This window comes from Oryx dammah, unplaced genomic scaffold, assembly GCF_014754425.2.
Source record: "Oryx dammah isolate SB20612 unplaced genomic scaffold, SCBI_Odam_1.1 HiC_scaffold_20, whole genome shotgun sequence".
NCBI lineage: Eukaryota > Metazoa > Chordata > Mammalia > Artiodactyla > Bovidae > Oryx > Oryx dammah.
In genome coordinates, this window is record NW_024070204.1 from 17,673,345 (window position 1) to 17,699,508 (window position 26,164).

The 26,164-nt window shown below is 35.9% G+C and overlaps 1 protein-coding gene across 3 annotated transcripts in view; it reads right to left on the reverse strand.

Annotated features, from left to right (window-relative positions):
• Positions 1 to 426: 426 nt before the first annotated feature.
• CDH18 (cadherin 18) overlaps positions 427 to 26,164 on the reverse strand; it is a 602,757-nt gene continuing 577,019 nt past the window's right edge. The window contains exons 11-12 of one of the 3 annotated variants that reach the window (XM_040262487.1): positions 11,049 to 11,300; positions 427 to 1,283 (exon numbers count right to left, since the gene is read on the reverse strand). In XM_040262487.1, the coding sequence (XP_040118421.1) occupies positions 793 to 1,283; positions 11,049 to 11,300 (743 nt within the window). In that variant the 3' untranslated portion in view covers positions 427 to 792. The remainder of the gene's footprint in view (positions 1,284 to 11,048; positions 11,301 to 26,164) is intronic. The other 2 variants (XM_040262489.1, XM_040262488.1) reach the window with 2 other exon arrangements.

A 26,164-nucleotide genomic window follows, 5' to 3' on the forward strand; every position in this document is an offset into this window, starting at 1 on the left:
TTCCCTGACATATCAGATGGTCTGAGTACATCTTAAAACATTCATTCTATCCACTTAAAAAGGGGGTTCTCCTGTTAAAGGGGCACAGGCAGGACAGAGACCATAGTCTCCATGATTCAGAGCAGTGCACAATTGGTGCACAGAAGTTGCATACATCATAGTGCAAGCAGCAAATCCCCATGCTCCATCAATTCCATATGGAGAAAAGAAGTGGGGAGGGCAAAGGAAAATGGTACATACGAGTCCATGATAGAGTGGCCTGGTAGGTTGGAAATACCTCCTGTCATTTCAAGACGAAGCTAATGAGTTGTGTCACAATAATAGGCTGTGGATCTCAAGTCCACCCAAAAAGGTGGAAAAAGGTCATGATTACCTTCACCACCACATGATTATCAGTGTACCACCCCTAGAAATCAGAGTCACAAGTGATTTGAAACTTTTTGTTTAGTTTTGCTTTTGAAAAGAAACCACAAAATATTGAAACAAATATCATTGTTTGGCTTAATTCAGGTATTCTTCATTAAACAGTACACAGACTTTATTGAGCGATTGAAAATATACACAAGGAACAATAGCTTTTTCTCTGATTTTTTTTTCTTTTTTTTTTAATTTGACTTTCTTCCCTTTAAATAACCCAGTTTTCAATCATGAAAAGGGCACTTGTTTCTACAGTAGCTGTGCTCTGCTTGTTCAGTTTCAAGTACTGTTTCCAAGCTTCTTCCTTGCCATTGGTGAGGTTACATCTCCATTTGCTCAGTAAGCAAATTCTAGAAGGTTGCAAGGATTGACCCCCTAAGTTGTTCTTTCAGATTCTATTTCTCCATAGAGTTCAGCTAATTTTTTAAACTCGGGCCCCCAGTCTCCAAGGTACTGATAATCCTGGTCTGATTGAGTAGTTGCTGAATCCAGGGAGCTGATGGATCCAGCTTCTGATCTCTGACCCTCGTAGGCGTAAGTCTGCAGAGAGTCATAAGGAGGGACGCTGGGGTCTAGGTCGGCTTCCGCTAGTCTTTGCTTAATAAATTCCTGAACATCTATACTTTCCAGGGTGGACAATGTCTGGTGCCTGGGGGTAAGTTTCACTTCCGGTCTGATATCTCGGCGGTACTTGAGCTCCTCAGCAGCAGATGGATTCCTCAGGGCGGTGATGTCAAAGGCCTCCGTGTCTTCCTCGCCACCCCCCTCATCATCGTAGGTGACCACATTTTCTCGCACGTCCTCCTCTGAAATGATCAGCGGCTCTTTTTTGCTGCGTCTCAGGGTGATGAAAAGTACAACAATAGCTAAGCAAAAACAGAAAGGATGAAGAGTTAGAGAAAAGAACATCAGCAAGTTCCAACTATTCTCATCAGCTATGTTTCATTTGGGCTTACACTGTGATCTCTGCACTCTCTGAATACCACTGCAAGAATTTTTAATATCCCGAAGAATGTAGAAAATGATTATCCCTACAAAGCAAAGGAAATAGTTGATCTGGTGAACGCCATGATATTCTCATTTGCCAGGCTATGCTTTCAGGATTCCTGACTTGTGTTTAAGTCTAACCACTCATTGTTTACACTGAGGGGAATAGGTGATGGAAAAGCAATATGAAATTCTGACTGGAAAAATTATTGTGTGTAGGGGTCAGTCTATAGATATTAATTCATCTAAAGATGCATAGACTAAAAGCAGGGTATTTTAAGTTTTTGTAAAACAGGAAGAAGGAGTCCCTATTTTTAACCCTTTTTGATTCTGTGTAGAAATAAAAGCAGGAATATTTTACATGGTTCATCTCTTTTGTCCATTATCCTTCAGAATGATATTATCAGGCATTAATTATTGCATTTAACTATCAGATTGCAAAATATGTTTATGTTAATGTAGAAATATTTATGTTTAAGTTAATGTAGAAATATTTCCATTTACACAATGCTCTTTACATAATATTTTTTGTTTAATGCTCAAAATAGAGCTGGGATTTCCTCACTTTTAAAATGAAGAAACTGAGACTCAGGAAAAATTACATGAATAAATACTGTGTGACTTTAGGTCATACAAATGGTGGGTGGAAAAGTTTGGGCTCTAGTTTCTTACTTTTCACACTAAAGGTGATGATGTTTCCATTGCCATATTCAACTTTAGTATTTTAAAAATATAGAACTGAGTGACCTGTTAGATGTGTGTCTTAGGGAAAATTTTCCAAATACACTGAATAGTTTCTTATTACCAGTAATGTTGTAGCCACTGGGTAAACTGATAGAAATATATCCTGGGTATTTTACCTTGGTCCTTCTTTCATTACTTCAAATTATTCAGCTGGATGCTATTAAACCATTACTAAACAGAATTATCTCATTTTACTTTTTGTCATTAGGCCCAAGGTCTTTTACTTCATCTCTACAGACTGTTTTATTCTTGGTTAGCTGATATTCTACATTTTATTATGACAATTATTAGGTTCACTATTATTTTAAATATCACAATATGATAATCAGAGAAATATATTCAAATGGAATGTAGGATTACTAGATTTAATAAATAATTCAGGACACCAACTAAATGTGAATTTGAGATGGATAACAACAAAAACATACTATATGTATAACATGAGATAAAACAACAAAAATACATGTATAATGTATGTATATGTGTATACATAAACAACATATATAGTGTGTGTACATCTGCACATACATATATATGTATGTATAATCAATTATATCCAAAGCAATATGGATATATTTTATGGAAACATTAAAATATATATGTAACATATAGATTTATCTCACTATTAAGCATGGGGAATATTTTTGCTTATAATTTAAGTATGAAAGTGAAAGTTTTAGGCACTCAGTTATTTCTGACTGTTTGTCACCCACATGGACTGTAGTTTGCAAGGCTCCTCTGTCCATGGGATTCTACAGGCAAGAATATTGAAGTGGGTTGCTATTCCCTTCTCCAGCGAATCTTTCTGACCCAGGAATCAAATTTTGGTCTCCTGCATTGCAGGCAAATTCTTTACTGTCTGAAAAATCAGGGAATATATATATTATACATTAATATATAATATATACTATATATTAATATATCTTTATATATATATATATATATAAAAACATGTACATGGGAGAAGGCAATGGCACCCCACTCCAGTACTCTTGCCTGGAAAATCCCATGGATGGAGGAGCCTGGTGGGCTGCAGTCCATGGGTCGTGAAGAGTCGGACATGACTAAGCGACTGCACTTTCACTCTTCACTTTCATGCATTGGAGAAGGAAATGGCAACCCACTCCAGTGTTCTTGCCTGGAGAATCCCAGGGACGGGGGAGCCTGGTGGTCTGCCGTCTCTGGGGTCGCACAGAGTCAGACACGACTGAAGCAACTTAGCAGCAAACATGTACATATACATACATATATGTGAATATACATAGCATAAGTATGTCTTGTTCAATATATCTGGAGATGTGTAAGTGCATACATATACACACATGCATAAACACCTACAGATCTATAATTTTATACAAATTTCACACTTTTATGCTGTATTTTGTCTATCCATTTATATATGTATATTTTATTTGGAAATCCTGATTATATGTAAGCTTTAATAAATGATCATAGAGCAAACAAACAGCAGGTTAGCTATCCTCTGATAAAAACATACCTGACACCCTAGATACAATCCTTTTATACCTCCCTTCCCCTCTAAAAAGTAACTTCTATTCTTCATTTTGTTATTATTTCCTTGCTTGTCTTCATATAGTTTAAACCCTTTTTATGACAGCCCTAAATTAGATAAGTGTTACTGCATTGAACTATATATCATAGTGTGTATATGGTTTGAAGTCTTGAAAATATGGAGAGGAAAAGGAATAGGTATTCAAGCCACAAGTGGATAGGATAATTACTAGAGGGAGGTCTACCATATGTGGAAAGCGAGGGTCACAATACTGGGAGGAATCTAATTTTGCAAAGAGGCAGGGGGAAGACTGTGAGAATGAAGAAAAAGAAAAAAAGACAAAACATCTTTATGGAGAGTCAAGGAATCATCTGGAAATGTAAGGAGTAAAAGGATACTGACTGGGTAATGTGAAAATGCAATGGGGAAATTAGAGTTGACATGGTAGAGCTTTGATTACTGTTTGGAATAGAGTGATCACAGAAAAGGCTGGAAATGAAATGCTGATTCTACATATGACCCGGCTTCATAAATGCTCTGTTACAGAGTACAATATGTTTCTATTTACATGATTATTCTTTTTGCTGAATGCCATCAGTAAGTATTTGATATCTCACTATTTACTGTAGTGTAAATTCAGTCAACAGCTTTTAAACTCAGTAGCCCAAGCAGAATCCTCAAGTAACATACTTCATTCTATCCCGAGGTTTATATTTATCATCCACCATATATTTCTGCTCATCATTATAGTTAAGTGAGGAGGCTGTTCTAGATTAAAATATCTATTGATAGTTCTACACACTGCTTAATTTATTATAATAAAATTTCTTAGTGTTTTCAATAAATCAAGCTATTTTTCTTTATGTTGAAATGGTTGATGATGATGTCAAGGGACTTAACGTGATAGATAACAGGGAGAATGTGATCAATACTATTACCAAAGTATGCAGGTAATGTACATCCTTTACTAATACTAGTATTCTATTTGCCTAATGAAACATATTTGATAATGCTGGATTTATTGTTATGATAGCTTCTAGTTGCTTAAAAAGCTATCCCAGACTTATATGGGTTCATTCAAAATATATATGCTAGTTAAATTTGAATGTACAGTTTTACATCTATTTCTTTCTAGGCAAAGAGAGTTACTTGGCAGAGACAAATGATTCCTAGATTTGTTGCATACCTATTTATTATAAAGATCAATATATAATTAGCCATACAATCTGGAACACGTTTTGAGGGTGGAAAGGGATTTTACTTATAATTACACCAGAATATCAGGACAAATATAGACATATAGTCCCTCTGAAAGTGAAAGTGTGAGTCTCTCAGTCTTTGTTCACCCCATGAACTGTAGCTCACCAGGCTCCTCTGTCCATGGAATTCTCCAGGCAAGAATACTGCTGTAGGTAGCCATCCCCTTCTCCACGGGATCTTCCCCACCCAGGGATCAAACTCAGGTCTCCTGCATTACAGGAAGATTCTTTACCGTCTGAGCCACACCACACTCATTAGCGTGAAACTGTCATGTGTGAATGCTCAGCCGCTTCAGTCATGTCCAACTCTGTGAGACACTATGAACTGTAGCCCACCAGGCTCCTCTGTCCATGGGGTTCTCCAGGCTAGAATACTGGAGTGGGCTGCCATGCCCTCCTCCAGGGGATCTTCCCCACCCAGGATTGAACCCACATCTCTTTACGTCTCTTGCATTGGCAGGCGGGTTCTTTAGCAGTAGGGCCACCTGGGATAGTCAGTGGCAAATTTAAATCAACACATAGGAGAATGTGGATGCAGAGAAGAATGTGGAAGGTATATTCCTAATGACTTTCTTTACGCTCATGTTTGTTTAGTAGATGATCCTGGAGCAGATGGCACACAGCAGATACTCCATAAACAATTCTTATGTGGATTAACAAATGAATGATGTTTCTGAGAGTGACAATGTGACGCTGGGTTAATTGAGTCTTCATGAATAATAATTGTCTCACTAGAAAAATAATTTTTAAATACTTTAAAAAATCAGCTTACTGTTCCTAAAAATTCCAAACACCTAATTTTGCTTGAAAGTATTTCTTAAAGTTTGAAAAATAAAGTGCTTCCCCAAAATCACAAGGCCAAATTTATTTAAAGAGAATGAGTGAAGATAATAATCATATTTGAAAGTTAAACCCAATTTTTTAAAATGGCAGGCAAGTAATATATTTGAATTAGTCCCTCACAGTATATCAAACTATAGATGTATAACAGGGTAGGTAGCACTTCTTTCAGTGGTTCATCTGAGAAAATATACTATGATATGGAGTTGCTAAAAAAGAGAAAAAGAGATAGAGAGCTTGTCCTCTGTTCAAAATTATATTATAAATAATTTCTGGTATTTTGCAGCTTAGTTATATGAACTGGAATGAAATGAATAAATTGTAGTATTTTTAGATGTCTTGATTTTGATGAATATTTTATTCTTGGTTAGTGTATTTCTTTTTCTTTTCTTCTCATTCAGTGTGACCAGAATTTTAATCCTACATGATTCATTTCATTTAAGAAAATTAAAATGAATATCATTATTTTATTGATAAAGAGATTCAAATTTGTGGAAACAGTTTTCTCTTTGTTTTCTTCTAAATTATATTTACTTACTCATATAACCTTTCCAGTACCTGGAGTACTAAGGGGCTTTGAATTTTCATAACTTAACTGACATACAACTTACATTTGACTAAATTATGTATTGACTCCTAACATACCCCCCAAATACTTTTCATAGCAGATATTTTTACCCCTAAATATCATTTGATTCTTTTTTTTATATCATCGTATGTTAGCACTAAATTTGGTAGAATGAAATGGCCCAAGTCAGGGAGATTATATTTATTAGCTTCTGTAGCCATAATTGGTAATGACACTTCTCACTGCAACTTATTTTTTCACACCCAGGGGAATCCATAAAGTCATTCACAATAACTCTGATGACAAGCAGGTTTGACATTTATCTTCTCATCAATTTCACTTCCTCTCCTAGCCCCTCACTCTCCTCTCACCACATCCACCTTAATTTCCATGCAGGAGGAAATTTACATCCCCAAATAGGAGCAAACTACTTGGTGAATTCATCTAAGTCAGCTGATTATATGTGATGTGTGGACTATGAAGGTAGCTGGAAGAAGTCCGTTTTGGATCCTGATTAAATAATCCCTTGCCCTGGTTTGCTCTGCCCACAGTTCTGCACCCTCTGACAAGTAATGGAGTTGATTGGGACTTTGTGGGTCTTGAGATCACACAGTTAATTAGTGGCAAAAGTAGGGCTGAATTTCCACAATCATAGTCATGTTCACAAAGAGCTATGAAGTGAAACATTTCAGTATCAAAATATTAGTTTCATGATTTATTTAGCTGTTGAGTTTGAATGCAAATTCAGAATTACAAGTTCTAAAATAAAGTATTGCTACCTCTGATATTGTTGATATCTTTCTTGCAGCCTATGAACTCACATATTACCCAATGCTATTTCAAAATTACAAATGTCTACATTTCAAGTTTGTGGGCCAGATATTTTCTCAATAACAGTATATGCCCTTACAGTGCCATGAAAAATATAAATTACATTATAAATAATGATTGTTTAAACCCAAGCTTAAGAAATTCTGCAACTTTTGAATTATAGTGTAAAGACATTTGATTTCAATAAAAATTGAAGGAGCAAATGTATATGTGTACATTATCAAATGTAACCTTTGTTTCATTAGCCCTGATGTATAGCATAATTTTTAGAAATGTTCTCTTATTTACCTCAAAGGGGGGAAAAGCCATTGTCATAAAGTCAATTAAATAAATGTATTGTTTCATGAAATAATAAAATATCATTTTATGTAATATAGGGGTTTCTCTGATAGCTCAGATGGTAACGAGTCCTCCTGCAATGTAGGAGACCCCAGTTCAAGTCCTGGGTCGGGAAGGTCCGCTGGAGAAAGGATAGGCTACCCACTCCAGTATTCTTGGGCTTCCCTTGTGGCTCAGCTGGTAAAGAATATTATATTATATAATATACCTAAATGTACCTTACATTGATATCTGTCAGTTTTAAAGGTTTTAATCTTAGTATGCAAAATAATTTTCTGATGATAAATGAAAATAAAAGCCAAAGGTAGCAGGCTTCCACCACTGAAATATCTTTCAGAATAAGGACTTGGAAGAACTCATATTAATGTCAGAGTGTTCTTTTTTTTTTCTCTTTAATTGAAGCATAGTTGACTTACCAAAAGTCACTGAGTTCTATTCTTTGTAGTTTCAGTTAGGAAATCTAGAGGGTTCAATGTTTGTAGCTGTTTATTCTTTGGTTTTTTTTTTTTTTTTTGGTTGTTGTTTTTGAAAAATACCATATGATATCACTTATATGTGAACTATAAAATATGGCACAAATGGCCCTATCTACAAAACAGAAACAGACTCACAGACATGGAGAATAGACTTGTAATTACCAAGGGAGAGGGGTTTGGGGGAGAGGGTGAGAGAGGAGTTGGGATTAGGAGACATAAACTATTGTATATAGGATGGATAAAGCACTGTATAGCACAGGGAATAATATCCTATGATAAATCATAATGGAAGAGAACATGAAAGAAAGAATATATGTTTATAACTGAGTCACAACATTTCTTGTCAACTATACTTTAAAAAATTAAATTAAATTAAAATAAAATAAAATAAAAAAAACCATCTGATTTTCCTGGTTGCCTTCACCACCATGCTTCTACTACAAAAGATTATACTACAATGAAATAGCTCTTGTAATGAAGAGTCAAACCTCCATGCTCCAAATTGCCAAGTGCAATTGACACATTTTTTGCTCAATTTACTTAACGTTTAGGCAGTTTTTGCATGGTTGAATGCTCTGTCTTCCTTGATACATTTATTTTCTCTGATTTTAGGACATCACTCTTACTAATTCTGTTCCTTCTTCTGTGATTTCTGTTTTGTTGTCTCTGGTATTTCATCCTTCTTGACTTGGTGATCACACTGGAGTTTATCACAGCTCAATCCTGGTCTATCCTTTCTCTCTTCATAGTCTCTGGCTGTGGTGACATCAACAAAATGCATTTCTAGTGTCCCCCAGCTCTGGGAAGACCAGGGAAGATCTTAAAGATCCACATTTAGCAAGAGATGAAAAGTCTTTGATACTGTTCTCTGTTCTAACTCAGCTGCATATCTAGTTTATCCAAGATTGGTTTTGTTTGTTTGTTTGTTTTCTGTAATTTTTGGCTATTATACTCTTAGCCTTTGGCTACTTGTTTCTAGAAAAAACACCATATCATAAATATTAAATGTTTGCTTACTGACCTGAAATAATTAACACTGCAAGGTTCAAATGGAATCTCAGGTACTTCCAATAAACATTCAGGGAAGATTTTGGTAAATATTTTCATCCTGTGTTTTGCATCCTGTTACCCAATATCACCTTTGATTTCCACTAAAGCATCTTGATATTATCAAGCTTTGTTCACTTCCACTTTGAGTGAGAGTGAAAGCGAAAGTCGCTCAGTCCTGTCCAACTTTTTGCGACCCTATGGACTATAGAGTCCATGGAATTCTCCAGGCCAGAATACTGGAGTGGGTAGCCTTTCCTTCCTTGAAATGATCTTCCCAACCCAGGGATCGATCCCAGGTCTCTCATATTGCAGGTGGATTCTTTACCAGCTAAGCCATGAGGGAACGTGCTGGTCCAAATTATGTTGTGTCTGAGTGAGACAAATGCATTGTATTCCTAACTGCTCCCTTGTCATCATGAGATCTGCTCTCCACTTCATTCGTAGCTGTCTTTTTTAAGCATACAAATTTTATGATGGGACAAACCTACTTTAAACTTCTCCTTGCACTCCTAAAACAAAACCCACCATTTTTTTTTCCTTCATTTTACTCCATCCTTTCTACTCAGCCTCATGTCACCTTGATCTCCACTCCTCTGTACAGGTAATTTGTCTTCTAACCCAGGAACAAAACAAGGGACATTCCTTGCAAGAATATATCTGTCTCACCAAAGTATGTATTTTGTTTGTTTTTCTTACATATGCACATAAGAACAAAGAACAGAACAAAATATATGGCTGCTATGAGAAAGCTAGAGAGTGAAGATACACTGGAAAATATATATGTATCCATTTAAACTCTAAATAAAAAGATTCTTTACATATACCTTACTTATAAAATATCTGAATTTGCTGTCTCACTTTGTATAGTAATTCTAAAGAGTTTATAGTAATATTGGCTTCAAACGCAGTTGGTAAGATTTTGACTTATCAAAGCTAACATAAAATTAGAGAAATTATTTTCTTTTAAAATAAAATGTAATGCAAGAAATAAACTAAAATACATTAGTTTTAATTTAATAATAATATCTGATATTTCTGAGACCAAAAATTATTTTAGACTTAGTCCTGTAAAATTCAACTGAGGTTGATGACCAACTAATATTTTTGACTGATAGAAGTTTCTACAGGAAACTTATTCTTTTTATTTGGTGGTCAGATTCATTGTAAATAATGTCACTTATGTTCTTTGAAATAAATTGGAAAAGCCCTTTCAATATGGGATTCAGAATATTACTCAGCCATTAAAAAGAATACATTTGAATCAGTTCTAATGAGATGGATGAAACTGGAGCTGATTATACAGAGTGAAGTAAGCCAGAAAGAAAAACACCAATACAGTATACTGACACATATATATGGAATTTAGAAAGATGGTAATGATGACCCTTTATGCAAGACAGCAAAGGAGACACAAATGTATAGAACGGACTTTTGGACTCTGGGGGAGAGGGAGAGGGTGGGATGATATGGGGGAATGGCTTTGAAACATGTATACTATCATGTAAGAAACGAAGTGCCAGTCTATGTTCGATACAGGATACAGGATGCTTGGAGCTGGTGCATGGGGATGATCCAGAGGGATGGTATGGGGTGGAAGGTGGGGGAGGGATTCAGGATTGGGAGCTTGTATACACCCATGGTGGATTCATGTCAATGTGTGGCAAAACCAATACAGTATTGTAAAGTAAAATAAAGTAAAAATAAAATATTAAAAAAAAGAATACTTAAAACCAATTCTTTCTAAAGTAGATATTTTCTTAAAAGATTTCTCTTATCCTTTCTTCTCACATTTCAACACTTTCATAACATTTGAAGCAAATTATTTCAAGATTAATTATGGTATCAAGAAAGTTATTTAAAAGAAAATCAGTGCAGTCAAGTTTTGGTATTACATAAAGCATTCCTAGCTCTAAAGTCTTGTCAAAATGCCTCTGTCTCTGTCTGTTTTCATCTCTGTTTTTGAACGCACCACTGTAGGGTACACTTAGAACTGCGATCATCCCTTAGGATTTAGAGTGACTTACCTAGGAGAATGACAACACATAGAAGAATAGCGATTAAGGCTCCTGTACTCAAACCAGCCGAGGACAGGAAGGCTTCGGCATGGCAGGTCCGCACGCGCCCATCTCTCTCGCATGCACAAACCCTGATGGTGAGGGTGCTGCTGCTGCTGAGAGAGGGGATTCCACCATCAGAGATCATAATGGGAAGATAATACACATCCTGAATAGTTCGACTAAATCTCCTCCGCCTTGTCAGAATGCTGGCTGTGTTATCTATGACAGACATAAGCAGAACAAAATATACTTAGTAAAGCCGCCGGTAAAGAGTCACATTTCCTTTAATGGATAACATGGGTATGTGTATTATTTTTCCTTTTATGAAATGGATAAAGGAACATGAAGGGATATTATTAACCAGTTACTAAAACTGCTTACTCCTTGTAAGAAAAGTTATGACCAACCTAGATAGTATATTCAAAAGCAGAGACATTACTTTGCCGGCTAAGGTCCGTTTAGTCAAGGCTATGGTTTTTCCTGTGGTCATGCATGGATGTGAGAGGTGGACTGTGAAGAAGGCTGAGTGCCAAAGAATTGATGCTTTTGAACTGTGGTGTTGGAGAAGACTCTTGAGAGTCCCTTGGACTGCAAGGAGATCCAACCAGGCCATTTTGAAGGAGATCAACCCTGGGATTTCTTTGGAAGGAATGATGCTGAAGCTGAAGCTCCAGTACTTTGGCCACCTCATGAGAAGAGTTGACTCATTGGAAAAGACTCTGATGCTGGGAGAGATTGGGGGCAGGAGAAGAAGGGGATAACTGAGGATGAGATGGCTGGATGGCATCACAGACTTGATGGACGTGAGTCTGAGCGAACTCCGGGAGATGGTGATGGACAGGGAGGCCTGGCGTGCTGCGATTCCTGGGGTTGCAGAGTCAGACGCGACTGAGCGACTGAACTGAACTGAACTGAAAATTGGTTATTAAATAGAGAAAACTATGTGGAAAATTAATAAGGCCTGGACTAAAGGGGAGGGGAAATAGTGGATGACAGAGGAGGTAGAAGCAATAAGTATTTGGGGTGTGGATATTTTAGCCAAAGGATTGAAAGGGATTCATGGACACCAAACTGTGGGATGAGCCAGTGTCCCTATCCCAAACCTGGTGACTCTGATAGAAACAGGTATCTATATGTTTAACAAACTTCAAGTGAGGTTAATATACAAAAATGTTTAAGAACCTTTGGTACAGGTAATGTATTTACAGAGACACCAGATAAATTGATACATTGTTTTACACTTGTGATTTGAAGAACTTTTGTTATAGTGGGAACACCATGGGAAAGTAAATGATGAATAAAATAGTTAATTCCATTTTTATGTGCTTTTAAAATGACATATACTATGGTGAATAATTGCATGATGGCTTTTGATCAATCCATACAACCATAAAAGGGAGAGGATGCCAAATTCCTTACATTTTAGGGAAATTCATTTTTATTAGGAATACTACTTTTAAAATGAATAACCTGAGTCCCATGGGGTAAAATGCCCCAAATCACAGAGCTAGACAATAATCAAGCTACACCCCAATACATTCTAGAACCTGCTCAAAACCAGGATGCCATACTGCTGCTTCCTCACCAGTTCACCTGCAGTTCATATTGATGGCCTTGGATGCACTTAGGACATATTTATTGTAGCATTGTTATTTCTCCTTCTGCATCTATTAGCTAAAAGATCCTTTAGGTGCACATCCGCATGTGCTGTTCAGAACTCCTGCATAGAGTGACTTGTTACCTGAACTGTAGATTGCTACCTGGCCCAAGGTCACATCCTTCTGGAGCAGTACATAATCAATGACTCATTAATTCAAGGTTATACAGATCAAGTCACTTCTGCTAAATGCAGGAAACCTTGAAGGGCAAGCTTAGTTCCAGCTTTCCCTTGGGGTCAGCCATAGACATGGTTGAATTTTATGGTCACTTAACTGCTCGCTCTGCCCTTTCTTCCACTCTCACTGTGGTCCACAGCTGCTGATCATGATGACACACTGCAAGAAGCACCCTGTCCTCCAAGCTCCAGTCCAGAGCTTGCTTCCCAGAGAATCCAACCTTTGGCTACAGCTGTCAATTAATTATTTTTCACTAAAACGTTAGTAAATTGTTGGATAATTACTTCTAGGAATTCTTTTTCTTATATCAATTTCTATTATTCAGAAAATTGGGATTATATTACTTATGAATATGCTTATGATAACCTTGATATAACACTCTATAGATATATTTTTGATTGTATAGTGCCAAACTAATCCAAAAGATAGATAATATTTCAAATATTCAATGGAATACAGATAATAAAACACATGAGTGATTTATATATGTAAAATTTATATATAGATCTCTATGAGTATATACATCTATTGAGTTGTTGAAGGTGTGTTATAGAATATAAATAATCTAATAAGTTACTACAAGTATTTTCTTACATGGAAGAAGAGAAATTTAAAGAAAAGTGTATTGATTGTCTACTCTGAAATAGGTTTAAGAATGATGAAAAAAAGAGGAGAAATTGCATCATATGTGTTTTTAAGAGTGAAACCATCACAGGTACACTCTCAGAAACCTAGACCTTTCATTAAGCACATCTATCAGGTGTAGGATGTTGCATAGTGATTAATATAAAATTGCCTCTATTCACAATTCCTTAAGTTAAGGAAAAGGTATGAACAGATACAGACACAAACATGTTTGAGGATCTCACAGTCGGTCCTCTGAAGAAAAGATGGAAGACACTGGTCCCTGGTCCCGAGAAACCTCATAATGTGTGGGATGACATGATAACATATAAGGGTAGATGGGGACTCCCCTTTATGGCTCTAGGCTTGTGTCCACTTTACATTCTTCATCTGGTAGCATGTTCTTTATCAAGATAATTATTGGAAATACAATCAGAAACATGATGAGAAACAAGAAGAAAGCCAAAATATGTTTCTAGGGCACTTTAAGTTCTCAAATAGAAAGCTCAGACAGGGAGACATGACAATATTCTTTCATTTTCCCAGCTGAAGGTCTGACTTTTTTATTATTATTATATTTTATTTTACTTTACAATACTGTATTGGTTTTGCCATACATCAACATGAATCCGCCATGGGTGTACATGTGTTCCCAACCCTGAACCCTCCTCTCACCTCCCTCCCCATACCATCTCTCCGGGTCTTTTGAAAAAAAAAAAAAGAAGATTCAGAAAGCAAAATCTTCCTACCTAGAAAGGCTTAGCATAGCAGAATAATGAGCTCTTGACAAAGGATATTGTGTTCCTCTCTTGACCTGTAGAAAATGTACTTGGCAGTAGGCTCACTAAACATTAACAAGCAAATTTTGAACTAAAATGAAAGTGATAAGAAGATACATATATATCTACATGCATATAAATATACTTATGTATAAGAACAAACTTTAACTTAAATTGCAATATTACATGACGAGCAATGCCTCTAAACTTGAAATATAAGATGTAAAAAATAAACCAGTCCCATGTATTGGGACTTCCCTGGTGGTCTAGTAGTTGAGAGTCCTGGTGCTTCTACTATTAGAGGCACAGGTTTGATCCCTGGTTTGGGAGCTAAGATCCCTTATGCCTCATGATGCAGCTATTAAAGAAAAAAAAAAAAAGTATTACAGAAAGTCTTGAATAACTTTAAAGCAGACAAAAATTCATATGAATTTAATAAATGGAAACCATACCAGGATGTTAAATCTGTGAATAAGAAGTTCTAATTTTCAATGCCAAATAAAGGATGATCTCTAATAATGTGTACTCAAGGTTGGTTCTTAATTCTAATTCTTAAGAATTTGGATGAAGACAGAGGATAATTGAATGGTTGGAAGCCAAGCTAATATAGCTAACCCTGGATTAGGATTCAAGGAGATTTTGAACAGCTAGCTAGCACAAAGAACTCAAACTAACAAGAAGACAGAAAATAAAGATGCATATTAGATGTAAACTTTGATGGGTATCATATGGGAAAGAACTCGAGTAACATCTTTTCATTTCAAATACATACACAATCTGAATGCAGTAATGAAGCAATAGATCTGAAGCAGTCTCAGAAGCATTCAATAAAGCTGTGGAATTTCTTGCAATTCTTCATTGGGAATATTCCATTAAATACTGTCCATAAGTTTGGATCTACTATCTTAAAACTGATATTTTAACTCAATTTTGAAGTCCTTGACACTGATAAAAGGTTTAGAAAAATATGTCATATGAAGAATCTTTGAAATAAAGAGTGTCAGAAATCTACATGTCTTGTATGAGTTTAGGTGCCCAAAAGGTCTTGGAAATTTTCCAGAAAATTTTGAGAAGCTCTGAGTAATTATTATCTTTCTGAATATAATCAACATTTTCCTGACATTCCCAGCAACTATATTTCATTGCAATGTCAAAAAAAATCCTAAATGTGTTTTAATATTTCAAAGTAAATGACAGTACATTATTTATTTTGTCATATATCCCATTTCTTGTTCAGAAAAGGATGTGCACACATGTAGGAAGAACCAGGGAGACTGCCATGGAAATATATAATAGTTGACTCAAGTAGATATTTATAAATATCATTGTGATGACTGTGAAAGAAATGAAACTTGAAGTCCTTTTAAAATGATAATAATAATAACTTATTTTTGCAGGTATAAGAAGTCTGGGGATTTCATAACTGATAATTTTGGAAGGATCTTTCACACAAGATATTTATAGTAAAATGTAAGGTTGGATAGGAATAACTCCAACCTTTATATTTCTACAGGGACAGAAAGCTACAGAATATAATAGTATAACACAAATAGCAAAGTGCTTCTAAAATTCAGATATAATTTTCTTGAATCAGTAGTATATGCTCTAGTATTTCTTTAGTCAACATCTTGAAAGATCTTGAATGTTTCTGATCTTTGTGCTACTTTCATAAACTCCAGTACAGTTTACGTTAAAATGAGGCATGCTTTTAAAATACTCCCAAGGGGAAAAATGTCCTATATTAAAGTTCAAAATTACCTTTGATCTTGGAAAATATTAAAACCATGCGTTCCTCAAAACTCTTGAATTACTAGGTGCCCATGCACTCCCCGACATTTCAACTGATTCTTTATTTGATCATGCAGGCATAAAGATAAACTTCATCTCAAGCATAGCCAAGCAGACTATTAAAGTGATATTTCCAAATCTATTACAATAGCAGAAAAGTTTGAGATCTTTGATTAAAGAGATGTATCTCTTCAATCGGACTAAACTTTATTTCCTTTTTTTTCTTTTTAATCTGAAGAAAACACTAGGAGATCAAACCTTATTTTCCACCAGAGAGATAAATATGCATGGCTTCATTTTATTTTCATTTTTATCTGGTCTTCCAGCAGCAATAAGATACATTCATAATTTAACTATTATCAGAGTCCATGCAGGAAACAATGCTCTTTTGCTTTCCTGCAAAATACCCTTTCACATAACAGGTCCTTGGTAAATAATGATTTGAACTACACTTGGCAGGAAATTGTCTTCTGTTATAGTTTCCTTATTATGTTATGTATTAAGAAATTAAAAACAAACTGAACTAATCTATCTTGATCTCCTCATGGTCTCTGCTTAAGGTTCATTCTTATTCTACTCCTGTTTTCTGACTTCCTATTCTTTTAATCCTAGAATTGCCCTAATCTCAGTTTTTGAGACTCTGGATTCTGCCCATTCATTTAAATTTGTAAACATCCTCCTGGCCTCACTGTGTTTCTGCCAAACCACAGAACTCTGATCCAATATGTCATTATGTTCCTATTTGCACCCTGGAATGTCACCCTTTTCACCATCTGCCACACTCCTTCTTGATAACTTTTAAATCCCTGATAAACACAACCATCCACTGTCTAAAGATTCTGCTTTCAAATTCACAAATTTGCTGTTAAATAGTTATAGGCATCATAAATGACCCTAACAAGTATAGAGGGTAACACTGAGTATGTTCTCAATGGAGATGAATAATCAGTTTATTAAAATTAATATTTCATCAGATGCCATAGAGTAGCTATTCTAAGCTTATTTTGCCATTTTCTCTTGAGCCTCAATCCCCCATGCACAGCAGGAAAATATCTATTTCTGAAAAGAAGCTCCTATTTATTATCAACATATTAAAACCACATTTGAAAACTGCTCAACCCTTCCCTGCTACAAATAATGTCTATCTATGTATACAAGACTCTGTATACTATTCACTTTAAAAAGAACATGAATACATATGAGACAAAAATATGAATCTTGTAGGATATCAGTAAATTTGCTCATGAAAAGCACATATAAATTTGCATAAGAGTGTTAACATAGGTGAATAGGGTGGTGAAGAAGAAAAACAGGAGCTTTTTAAAATAGAAACCCGAATCTAAAATAATTCATAAGCATGTCACAATAATATAACCGCAGAAACTGTAGAACTACAGATAAGAGCAGCAGTTTATTCACTCCCCCCAAAAGGAATATGAATTGCAGCAGAAACCCTGTAGTCAATATTTATCACATACCTTTAAATTATGGTAGGAAATGAATGAATCAAGTATTCTACAATAAATTATGTTTGGACTTGATATTTATAAACACTGAAGGAAACTGTTAAGATGAATTTTTAGAGAGTTTGAAAAAGTGAACACATAATCCTGTTTAAAAATTATTTAAGATTCTATGTTTCAACTTTCTTCTGCCTTAAGGCAGAGAGTCGAGTTGATGACTCCTGCAGCATTTTTGTGATTCTGAGCAAGGAAGGAATTAAGGCAAGAGTGTAACCCACATTTTCACAACAGAAAAAAGCAAAGTGGTGCAGAATAGCAAAATCAGTCATATTTTTATTGCTTAGAATATGTGTCAGCTGTTTTTTGTTTTGTTTTCCTTTCTTTTTTGCTGACACTGTGAGTAGGTGTATAAGAAGGTGATAAGGTGTGGGCTAACAAACATATATATATATATATATATATGTATATAGATATATATGAGTACATGTGTACATGTATATATATATATGAAAGTAAAAAAAAAAAATCAACAGGAGTTAAAATCCCTAAGGAGAGAATAAAAGCATATTTTTCTATTTTTCTATCTACAGCAGAAGATTCATTAAATCTTCTTTAAGTTGCTGCTAACTCGCTTCAGTCATGTCCAACTCTGTGCGAGCCATAGATGGCAGCCCAACAGGCTCCCCCATCCCTGGGATTCTCCAGGCAAGAACACTGGAGTGGGTTGCCATTTCCTCCTCCAATGCATGAAAGTGAAAAGTGAAAATGAAGTCGCTCAGTCGTGTCTGACTCCCAGCGACCCCATGGCTCCTCCGTCCGTGGGATTTTCCAGGCAAGAGGACTGGAGTGGGATGCCATTGCCTTCTCCGTTCTTTAAGTTACCCTTTCCCATTTTAGAGTCATGATGGCTTACAGACTGTTTGCCTTCTCATTAGTCAAGATCTGAGGCTCTACCTTCCTATGAAGGATAGTGTGATTCTGGCAAGCATGACTGAATTAAGACTGAGACGTGACTAGAAGGAGAAAGGAAATTCGTCGCTAAACAGAAGCAATGTGTCTTGTGTGTCAGCCTCATCACTGACGGTAGTGACTCGGGATACAGCTGCTCCCACATCCACGAGAGGCTGTTTGAGGCATCATTTGCCCTATAACTCAGGACAGACTGTGCATGTGCTATTTTATTTAGGAATGGGAGGAAACGCTAAATGGTCTCTTGAAGCCCTGTGGATAAAAACAGAATTTTAAATGGTTATAATCTGTAGAGAAATTAAGCATATTACTACACCAGCTGTGAGTTCTCATCTGAAGGACAAAATAAATGATGGGCATATTGACTGCTTGGGATCTGACAACGCCAAAGAAGTACAAAATAAACATAAAATCTCTTATGGTTTCCCGTATGTATCAAAGTAAATAACTGCATTTCACTACCAGTGGACTGTGAAATCTGAAAGAAAACGCCCCAAAAGATATTTTCTTCACAGCTCCTAGTCAAATTTGAAAACATCACATCTTAAAATCAATGCAATGTAAACTTAGATATTCTTCATCAAACCCAAACAGCCACAAGGAAAAATAGTGTTTTCTGAAAATAATATTAAGTATTTTGCTAAAAATGATAAAATTTATAAATAATATAACCTTCACTTTTAGAAGTAATATTATAAGGAAACAATAAAAGTGATAAAACCAAGGCGGAAATGTCTTCAAAATACTGCAACAAGTTGAAAATGACAGTCTACAGAATCTTTCATTTAATATGCTTTAAAGTGGTCATTTTCATTGCAGTTTATTCATTATGTTAGAAAGAATGTGCTATTTGAAGTCATTCATTTTTAAAGAATGGAAGCATCTACAGAAGTGGGAAACATATATCTAAAGGAGACAACCTAGAGATAAATATGAGTAACAGATGTTCTTGATAGTTAATTATCAATAAAAAGTAAGATGAAAATTTTCAACTAAAAGGCACATGAAGTGTGATTTAGGAAACTGAATATAGAGATACCAATATACACATAGTTAAAAATGATCTCTTTCTCTACCAAAATCTTCAAGATTTACAAATGCACTTGATAATTGGAATTAAGCCTAGGAATTAGTCTGGCAAATCTCCTTGCATCAAATAAAGCCTAGTCCTCCCAGAGGCAATATAAAGATCATGAAGCAGAAAAGACTTGTAGACTAAGGACGATTTTATATTGGTGGATTAGGCTACACTTAGCTACTACAAGATGAATGAACAAAAGCATTGTACATTCAGACCTTTGGGGTAAGCCTATACTCCTAGATTTTAAGATATTACGGTTATGGTTCATTTGCTATAGATACTTAGTTAAGAAGTCGAAATTATACAGTGGATTTTTTTTTATGTCAAAAAGAAAAGTTTACCTATCACAATTTAAAGAGGAGATGGTTGTAGGAAAAACTACATTTTAATCAAAACATATGCTTTCGTTGTTGTTTTAAGGTAATAAAACTTTTAAATTCTAACTTAAAAATTATCATCTGAACTCCTGTTTTACATTTTAAATAAATTTGTGCTATTACCAGTATATTAGTTAATGATAAAAATAAGGTCATTATCAAAAAATGTATTTATATTATACCTTTTGCTGTATATGTTGCCAGAAAAATAAAAATCATCACTTGGCTATTTTCCAAATCACAGAAGGTTTTTTTTTTTTTTTTAAATAGCTAATCGGTCATAACTTTCCAGATAAATGTTAAAGACTCTTGTTTAATAAAAATGTTTTTATCTATCACAATTTGGTACAAGAGCAAGTAAATAATCAATGGGAGAATATCTTGTCTATATGGCGGGGGGGAGCACAAAATACAGCAAAGTGTTTCATGCCTCGTGTTTTTAATAGCGAATTAAAAAGCACTTGTTTTTGCTTTGTCATCTCTCTGGCTAAATTCTTAAGACTAATGTCACATTCTGTAATCTCTATGCTGTCTTCATTCCCCATATCATTGAAAAGTGTTCTCTCATCTGCTCCAGCTAGGGGAACAGGACTCCATTCTGCACACCATGTTCTACTTCTTTTAATGATACGACTTCCAGTCATCCCTCTAAAGAAACTCACATTTCACTGCCTTCAGCTGTGAGTTACATTCATATCATCTTTATTTTCCTAGGTAGGTGGAGAGTCCTTTGAAAGCAGGAGCTGTGTGTTTTATTTTCTTGCATTCTGAACAGCTTATATCATTGCCTCAAACACATCAGACAGTGCCTTGAAGACTGAATGGCAAGGGGAAAAAAAGCTAACTTAAGAGCTGACTATAGAATTTCTTTTAGAAGAAAACATTCTAAAAAAGACAGTAAGAATCGTGGTGAATAGTAATACAGTGTGAGGTTGGAGAAGAACATGCTGGACAGACCAGTGTGAAGTGTCAGGGATGGGGATAGGCTGAGTGTATGTGTGTGTGTGTATGTGTGTATTTCAGGTGTTTTTCTATATTTTTAACACTGTGCAATACATGAGTACATTCCTACTGAAAATATTCAAAGTGTGTTGAAAAACATACCTTAAAAAGTATTATATCTTCTAGCATATTAAATTATTACTTTTCCATGTGAATGTTTATGGCACTTAAATCATTTCTATTTGATATTTAATCATATATTGTTTGTTTGATACTGTTTTTACTTTTTCAGAAATTTATTTTTATCTTATGTTCATTTGGCTGTTGTAGTTGTAAATATTTTATCAATAGGATTTTACTATGATTGACAAATAATTTTTATATTTTCTGAGGCACTTAGCATTTTAAAATACCCTTCCTTAACTATCACATGAACATTATCTTAGATAGGAAGAGATGTATTTGATTGTAGTTCTCTTTTTGAAATGATACTAAAAGAAAATCCATGAACTATTACCTTGTAATTTTACAAATGAGTACTTCAGCATAATTTAATCTGTTTACAATTTAAATTCATTTTCTGGAAATTTGTAAAATTATTTCTTATCTCTTAAGTTAGGGAATTTCTTTGGGATTATATACATAATTTTTGATCTTAAACCCATATATTCCTTCACACATGTTCCTTCAGATATCTCATTGTCATTTTCCATGTATTTATTTATTTAATTCTTAGTTATTTTTAATGCACCATTTAAAACATGCAGCATTTTGTACATGATCTAAAATTCTTTATATTTTGATCCCTCTTCATAAAAATGAAATAGGAATAAGTGTCTCTCTATCTCATTTGATGAAAGAGGAAACTGAGGCACATAGCCCAAGAACACGGCTATGGCCTCACACATAATTATTTAGCAGAAGAAGCAGTTTTCAAATTCAGGCAACCTGTTTCTTGAGTAGAGCTCTGAAACATTCTTCTATGTTGCTTCCTTCACCTTCTTTTTCTTTTTTTAATTCAACGATTTTTTAAAAAATCTAAAATATCCTCTGTGTCTGGCTGTCCGGTAGTTGAGTGAGTGAGTGAATGTCGCTTAGCTGTGTCCAACTCTTTGCGACCCCATGGACTGTAACCTGCTTGGCTCCTCTGTCCACAGAATGTCTCCAGGTAAGAACGCTGAAGTGGGCAGCCATTCCCTTCTCAAAGGGATCTTGCTGACCCAGGGATCAAACCCAGGTTTCCTGCATTGCAGTTAGGAATACATTAACAGCAGCAAATAAGTCAGACAAAAATCCCTGCCTTCACAGAACTTATCATCTAAATGGGGAGAGCTCACATGTTGGAAGTACTACAATGAAGAAAGTGCAGGGTATCAAACAAAGATATGAATCTGCTTTGGCATCACTGTTGGGTTTTGAATGTTGGACGGCTAAAGTGCCGGCCAACTTGCTTTTTGGGGCATTGAATTTTTCCAGAGTTATGATTCTGAGTATGGATGGAGAAAGTGCTCCCAAGACTTTGACATAAAAGGGAAAGTGACTGGAGGTCAGTTGATGATAGGAGACATAGCAAAATGCCACAAGGCTCAAAGGAGTAGAGAGAAGTTACCCAAGGACACTGACTCCACTGATACTGCTGAAAACTAAATTAGTAAAAAGGAATCAACAACTGCCCAAGAGAACTTGGCCCTACTCTATCACATTTCAATGTGCGTTTGCCTCTGTCCTTCCACCTGCACAACCCTGCAGTGTTCGGTGATCATCCACATAGGGAGATCCTTCAAGCTGATTCCCAGGGATTGCTCCAATAGGGTAAGATTTATTGGGTACAGTTGGGTCAGTACCTAAATTTTTTTTGGACCACTGCCTCGGAGGTGATTTTCAGGATCCATTCAGAGGTTTAGTTTATTTAGCAGTACATGTGATCCTGGTACAGAATTGTTTTGTTTTGTTTAATATGAGTTTGACATAATTTTTAACCTATAATTTCCTTCATCTGTTATCCATATCCGCTCAGCTGGGTTGCTCTTTCCCTTCACTCTGTTTACCCTACCTTTGGTAAAAGTTTGTGCTTTGAGTACATAACAGGCATGGGGGAGTAGCAGGGAAAACAAGAGCCAGAGAAATAGGAGAAAACTGGTTAAACTGGTGAATGGCACAAAGAGTAACAATGTTGTATGATCTACTCTTATAATCCTCAAAATTTCTGCAAAGATTCTTGGTTTTTCTCAGTACATGTAGGATGGGATTCTGAACCAGTTTTAAGTATATTTTTAAGAACAAATATCTGTCCAATATTAATGAACAACCAGCCTGCCAGCATCTTAATGATAGATTATTAATGAACTGTGTCTTTTCTTCTAAGACCACTTTATATCTCAACTCTTTAATGAAACTAGCCAAATGGTTCTTGTGATATAAAACACAGTCTGGATAAAATAGTAGTTTTTGACTAACCAATAACTAAGAAAAACTTGAAAATTTTAAGGAAATGTCTGTTTAATGACATTAGAGAGTTGCTGAGGCAAGGTAAGTAGAGGGATGAGATGCTTGAGAGGGCAAAAATGGGTGGAGTTGGACTGTGGATTACAATGTATTTGATTATACCAGGAGCTAACAAGAGGCTGGGATATCAAACTAGGGAGAGAGAAAAGAGAACTTTTAGAAGTCTCCTGGGCACACAGTCATACTGAAAATTGAGGAGTCTTAACGTGGCTGATTCTCCCTAAAGACATTTGTTAAATTGAAATTTTAAATTGAAAGTTAAATGGAAAGTTTAGTAGAGATTTAAAACTCTTAAATGGAAAAGCAGAAAGAAGAGGCTTATTATTTTTATCCCCCCACCATCTCTTCCTGTTGAACAGACAATGAGTAAGGAAGGGGACCAGGGTGAAGTTCCCAGTAAACAAAGAATCTTTGTTGAAAGCCCTAGAGGGTCATGCCTTAAGGATGAGAATAAATCAGAGAATGTAAAGAAAACTGCATATTATCCTTGACTTAGTTCAACCCTGATTGGATTACTGTACAATGCATCAGTTCATTCACTCAATCATGTCCGACTCTTTGCAACCCCATAGACTGCAGCCTTCAAGCCTCCCTGTCCATCACCAACTCCCAGAACCTACACAAACTCATGCCCATCGAGTCAGTGATGCCATCCAACCATCTCATCCTCTGTTGTCCCCTTCGCCTCCTGCCTTCAAACTTTCCCGGCATCAGGGTCTTTTCCAATGAGTCAGCTCTTCACATAAGGTGGCCAAAGCATTGGAGTTTCAGATTCAACGTCAGTCCTTCCAATGAATATTCAGGACTGATCTCCTTTAGGATGGAATGGTTGGATGTCCTTGCAGTCCAAGGGACTCTCAAGAGTCTTCTCCAATACCACAGTTCAAAACCATCAATTCATAGGCGCTCAGCTTTCTTTATAGTCTAACTCTGACATCCATACATGACTACTGGAAAAACCATAGCCTTGACTAGATGGACCTTTGCTGGCAAAGTAATGTCTATGTTTTTTACTATGCTCTCTAGGTTGGTCATAACTTTTCTTCCAAGGAGTAAGTATCTTTTAATTTTATGGCTGCAGTCAACATCTGCAGTGATATAAAGTCTGACACTATTTCCACTGCTTCTCCATCTATTTGCCATGAAGTGATGGGACTAGATGCCATGATCTTAATTTTCTGAATGTTGAGCTTTAAGCCAACTTTTTCACTCTTCTCTTTCACTTTCATCAAGAGGCTCTTTAGTTCTTCTTCGCTTTCTGCCATAACGGTGGTGTCATCTGCATATCTGAAGTTATTGATATTTCTCCCAGCAATCTTGATTCCAGCTGTGCTTCCTCTAGCCCAACGTTTCTCATGATGTACTCTGCATATAAGTCAAATAAGCATGGTGACAATATACAGCCTTGACGTGTTCCTTTTCCTATTTGGAACCAGTCTGTTGTTCCATGTCCATTTCTAACTGTTGCTTCCTGACCTGCATACAGATTTCTCAAGAGGCAGGTCATGTGGTCTGGTATTCCTATCTGTTTCAGAAGTTTCCACAGTTTATTGTGACCCACACAGTCAAAGGCTTTGGCATAGTCAATAAAGCAGAAATAGATGTTTTTCCTGGAACTCCCTTCCTTTTATGATGATCCAGTGGATGTTGGCAATTTGATCTCTTGTTCCTCTGCCTTTTATAAATCCAGCTTGTACATCTGGAAGTTCACAGTTCATGTACTGTTGAAGCCTGGCATGGAGAATTTTGAACATTACTTTACTAGCATGTGAGATGAGTGCAATTGTGTGATAGTTTGAGCATTATTTGGCACTTTGGCATTGCCTTTCTTTGAGATTAGAATGAAAACCGATCTTTTCCAGTCCTGTGGCCACTGCTGAGTTTTCCATATTTGCTGGCATATTGAGTGCAGCACTTTCACAGCATCATCTTTTAGGATTTGAAATAGCTCAAGTGGAATTCCATCACCTCCACTACCTTTGTTCATAGTGATACTTCTTAAGGCCCACTTGACTTCACATTCCAGGATGTCTGGCTTTAGGTGAGTGATCCCACCATCGGGATTATCTGGGTCATGAAGATCTTTTTTGTACAGTTCTTCTGTGCGTTCTTGCCACCTCTTCTTAATATCTTCTGCTTCTGTTAGGTCAATACCATTTCTGTTCTTTATTGAGCACATCTTGGCATGAAATATTCCTTTGGTATCTCTAATTTTCTTGACGAGATCTCTAGTCTTTCCCATTCTATTGTTTTCCTTTATTTCTTTGCATTGATCACTGAGAAATGCTTTCTTATCTCTCCTTGTTATTCTTTGGAAATCTGTATTCAAATGGGTATATCTTTCCTTTTCTCTTTTGCTTTTGGCTTCTCTTATTTTCACAGCTACTTGTGAGGCCTCCTCAGACAACCATTTTGCATTTTTGCATCTCTTTTTCTTGGGGATGGTCTTGCTCCCTGTCTCCTGTAGAGTGTCACGAATCTCCATCCATAGTTCGTCAGGCACTCTGTCTATCAGATCTAGTCCCTTAAATCTATTTCTCACTTCCACTGTATAATCATAAGGGATTTGTTTTAAGTTACACCTGAAAGGTCTAGTGGTTTTCTGCACTTTCTTCAATTTAAGTCTGAATTTGGCAATAAAGAGTTCATGATCTGAGCCACAGTCAGCTACCAGTCTTGTTTTTGCTGACTGTATAGAGTTTCTCCCTCTTTGGCTGCAA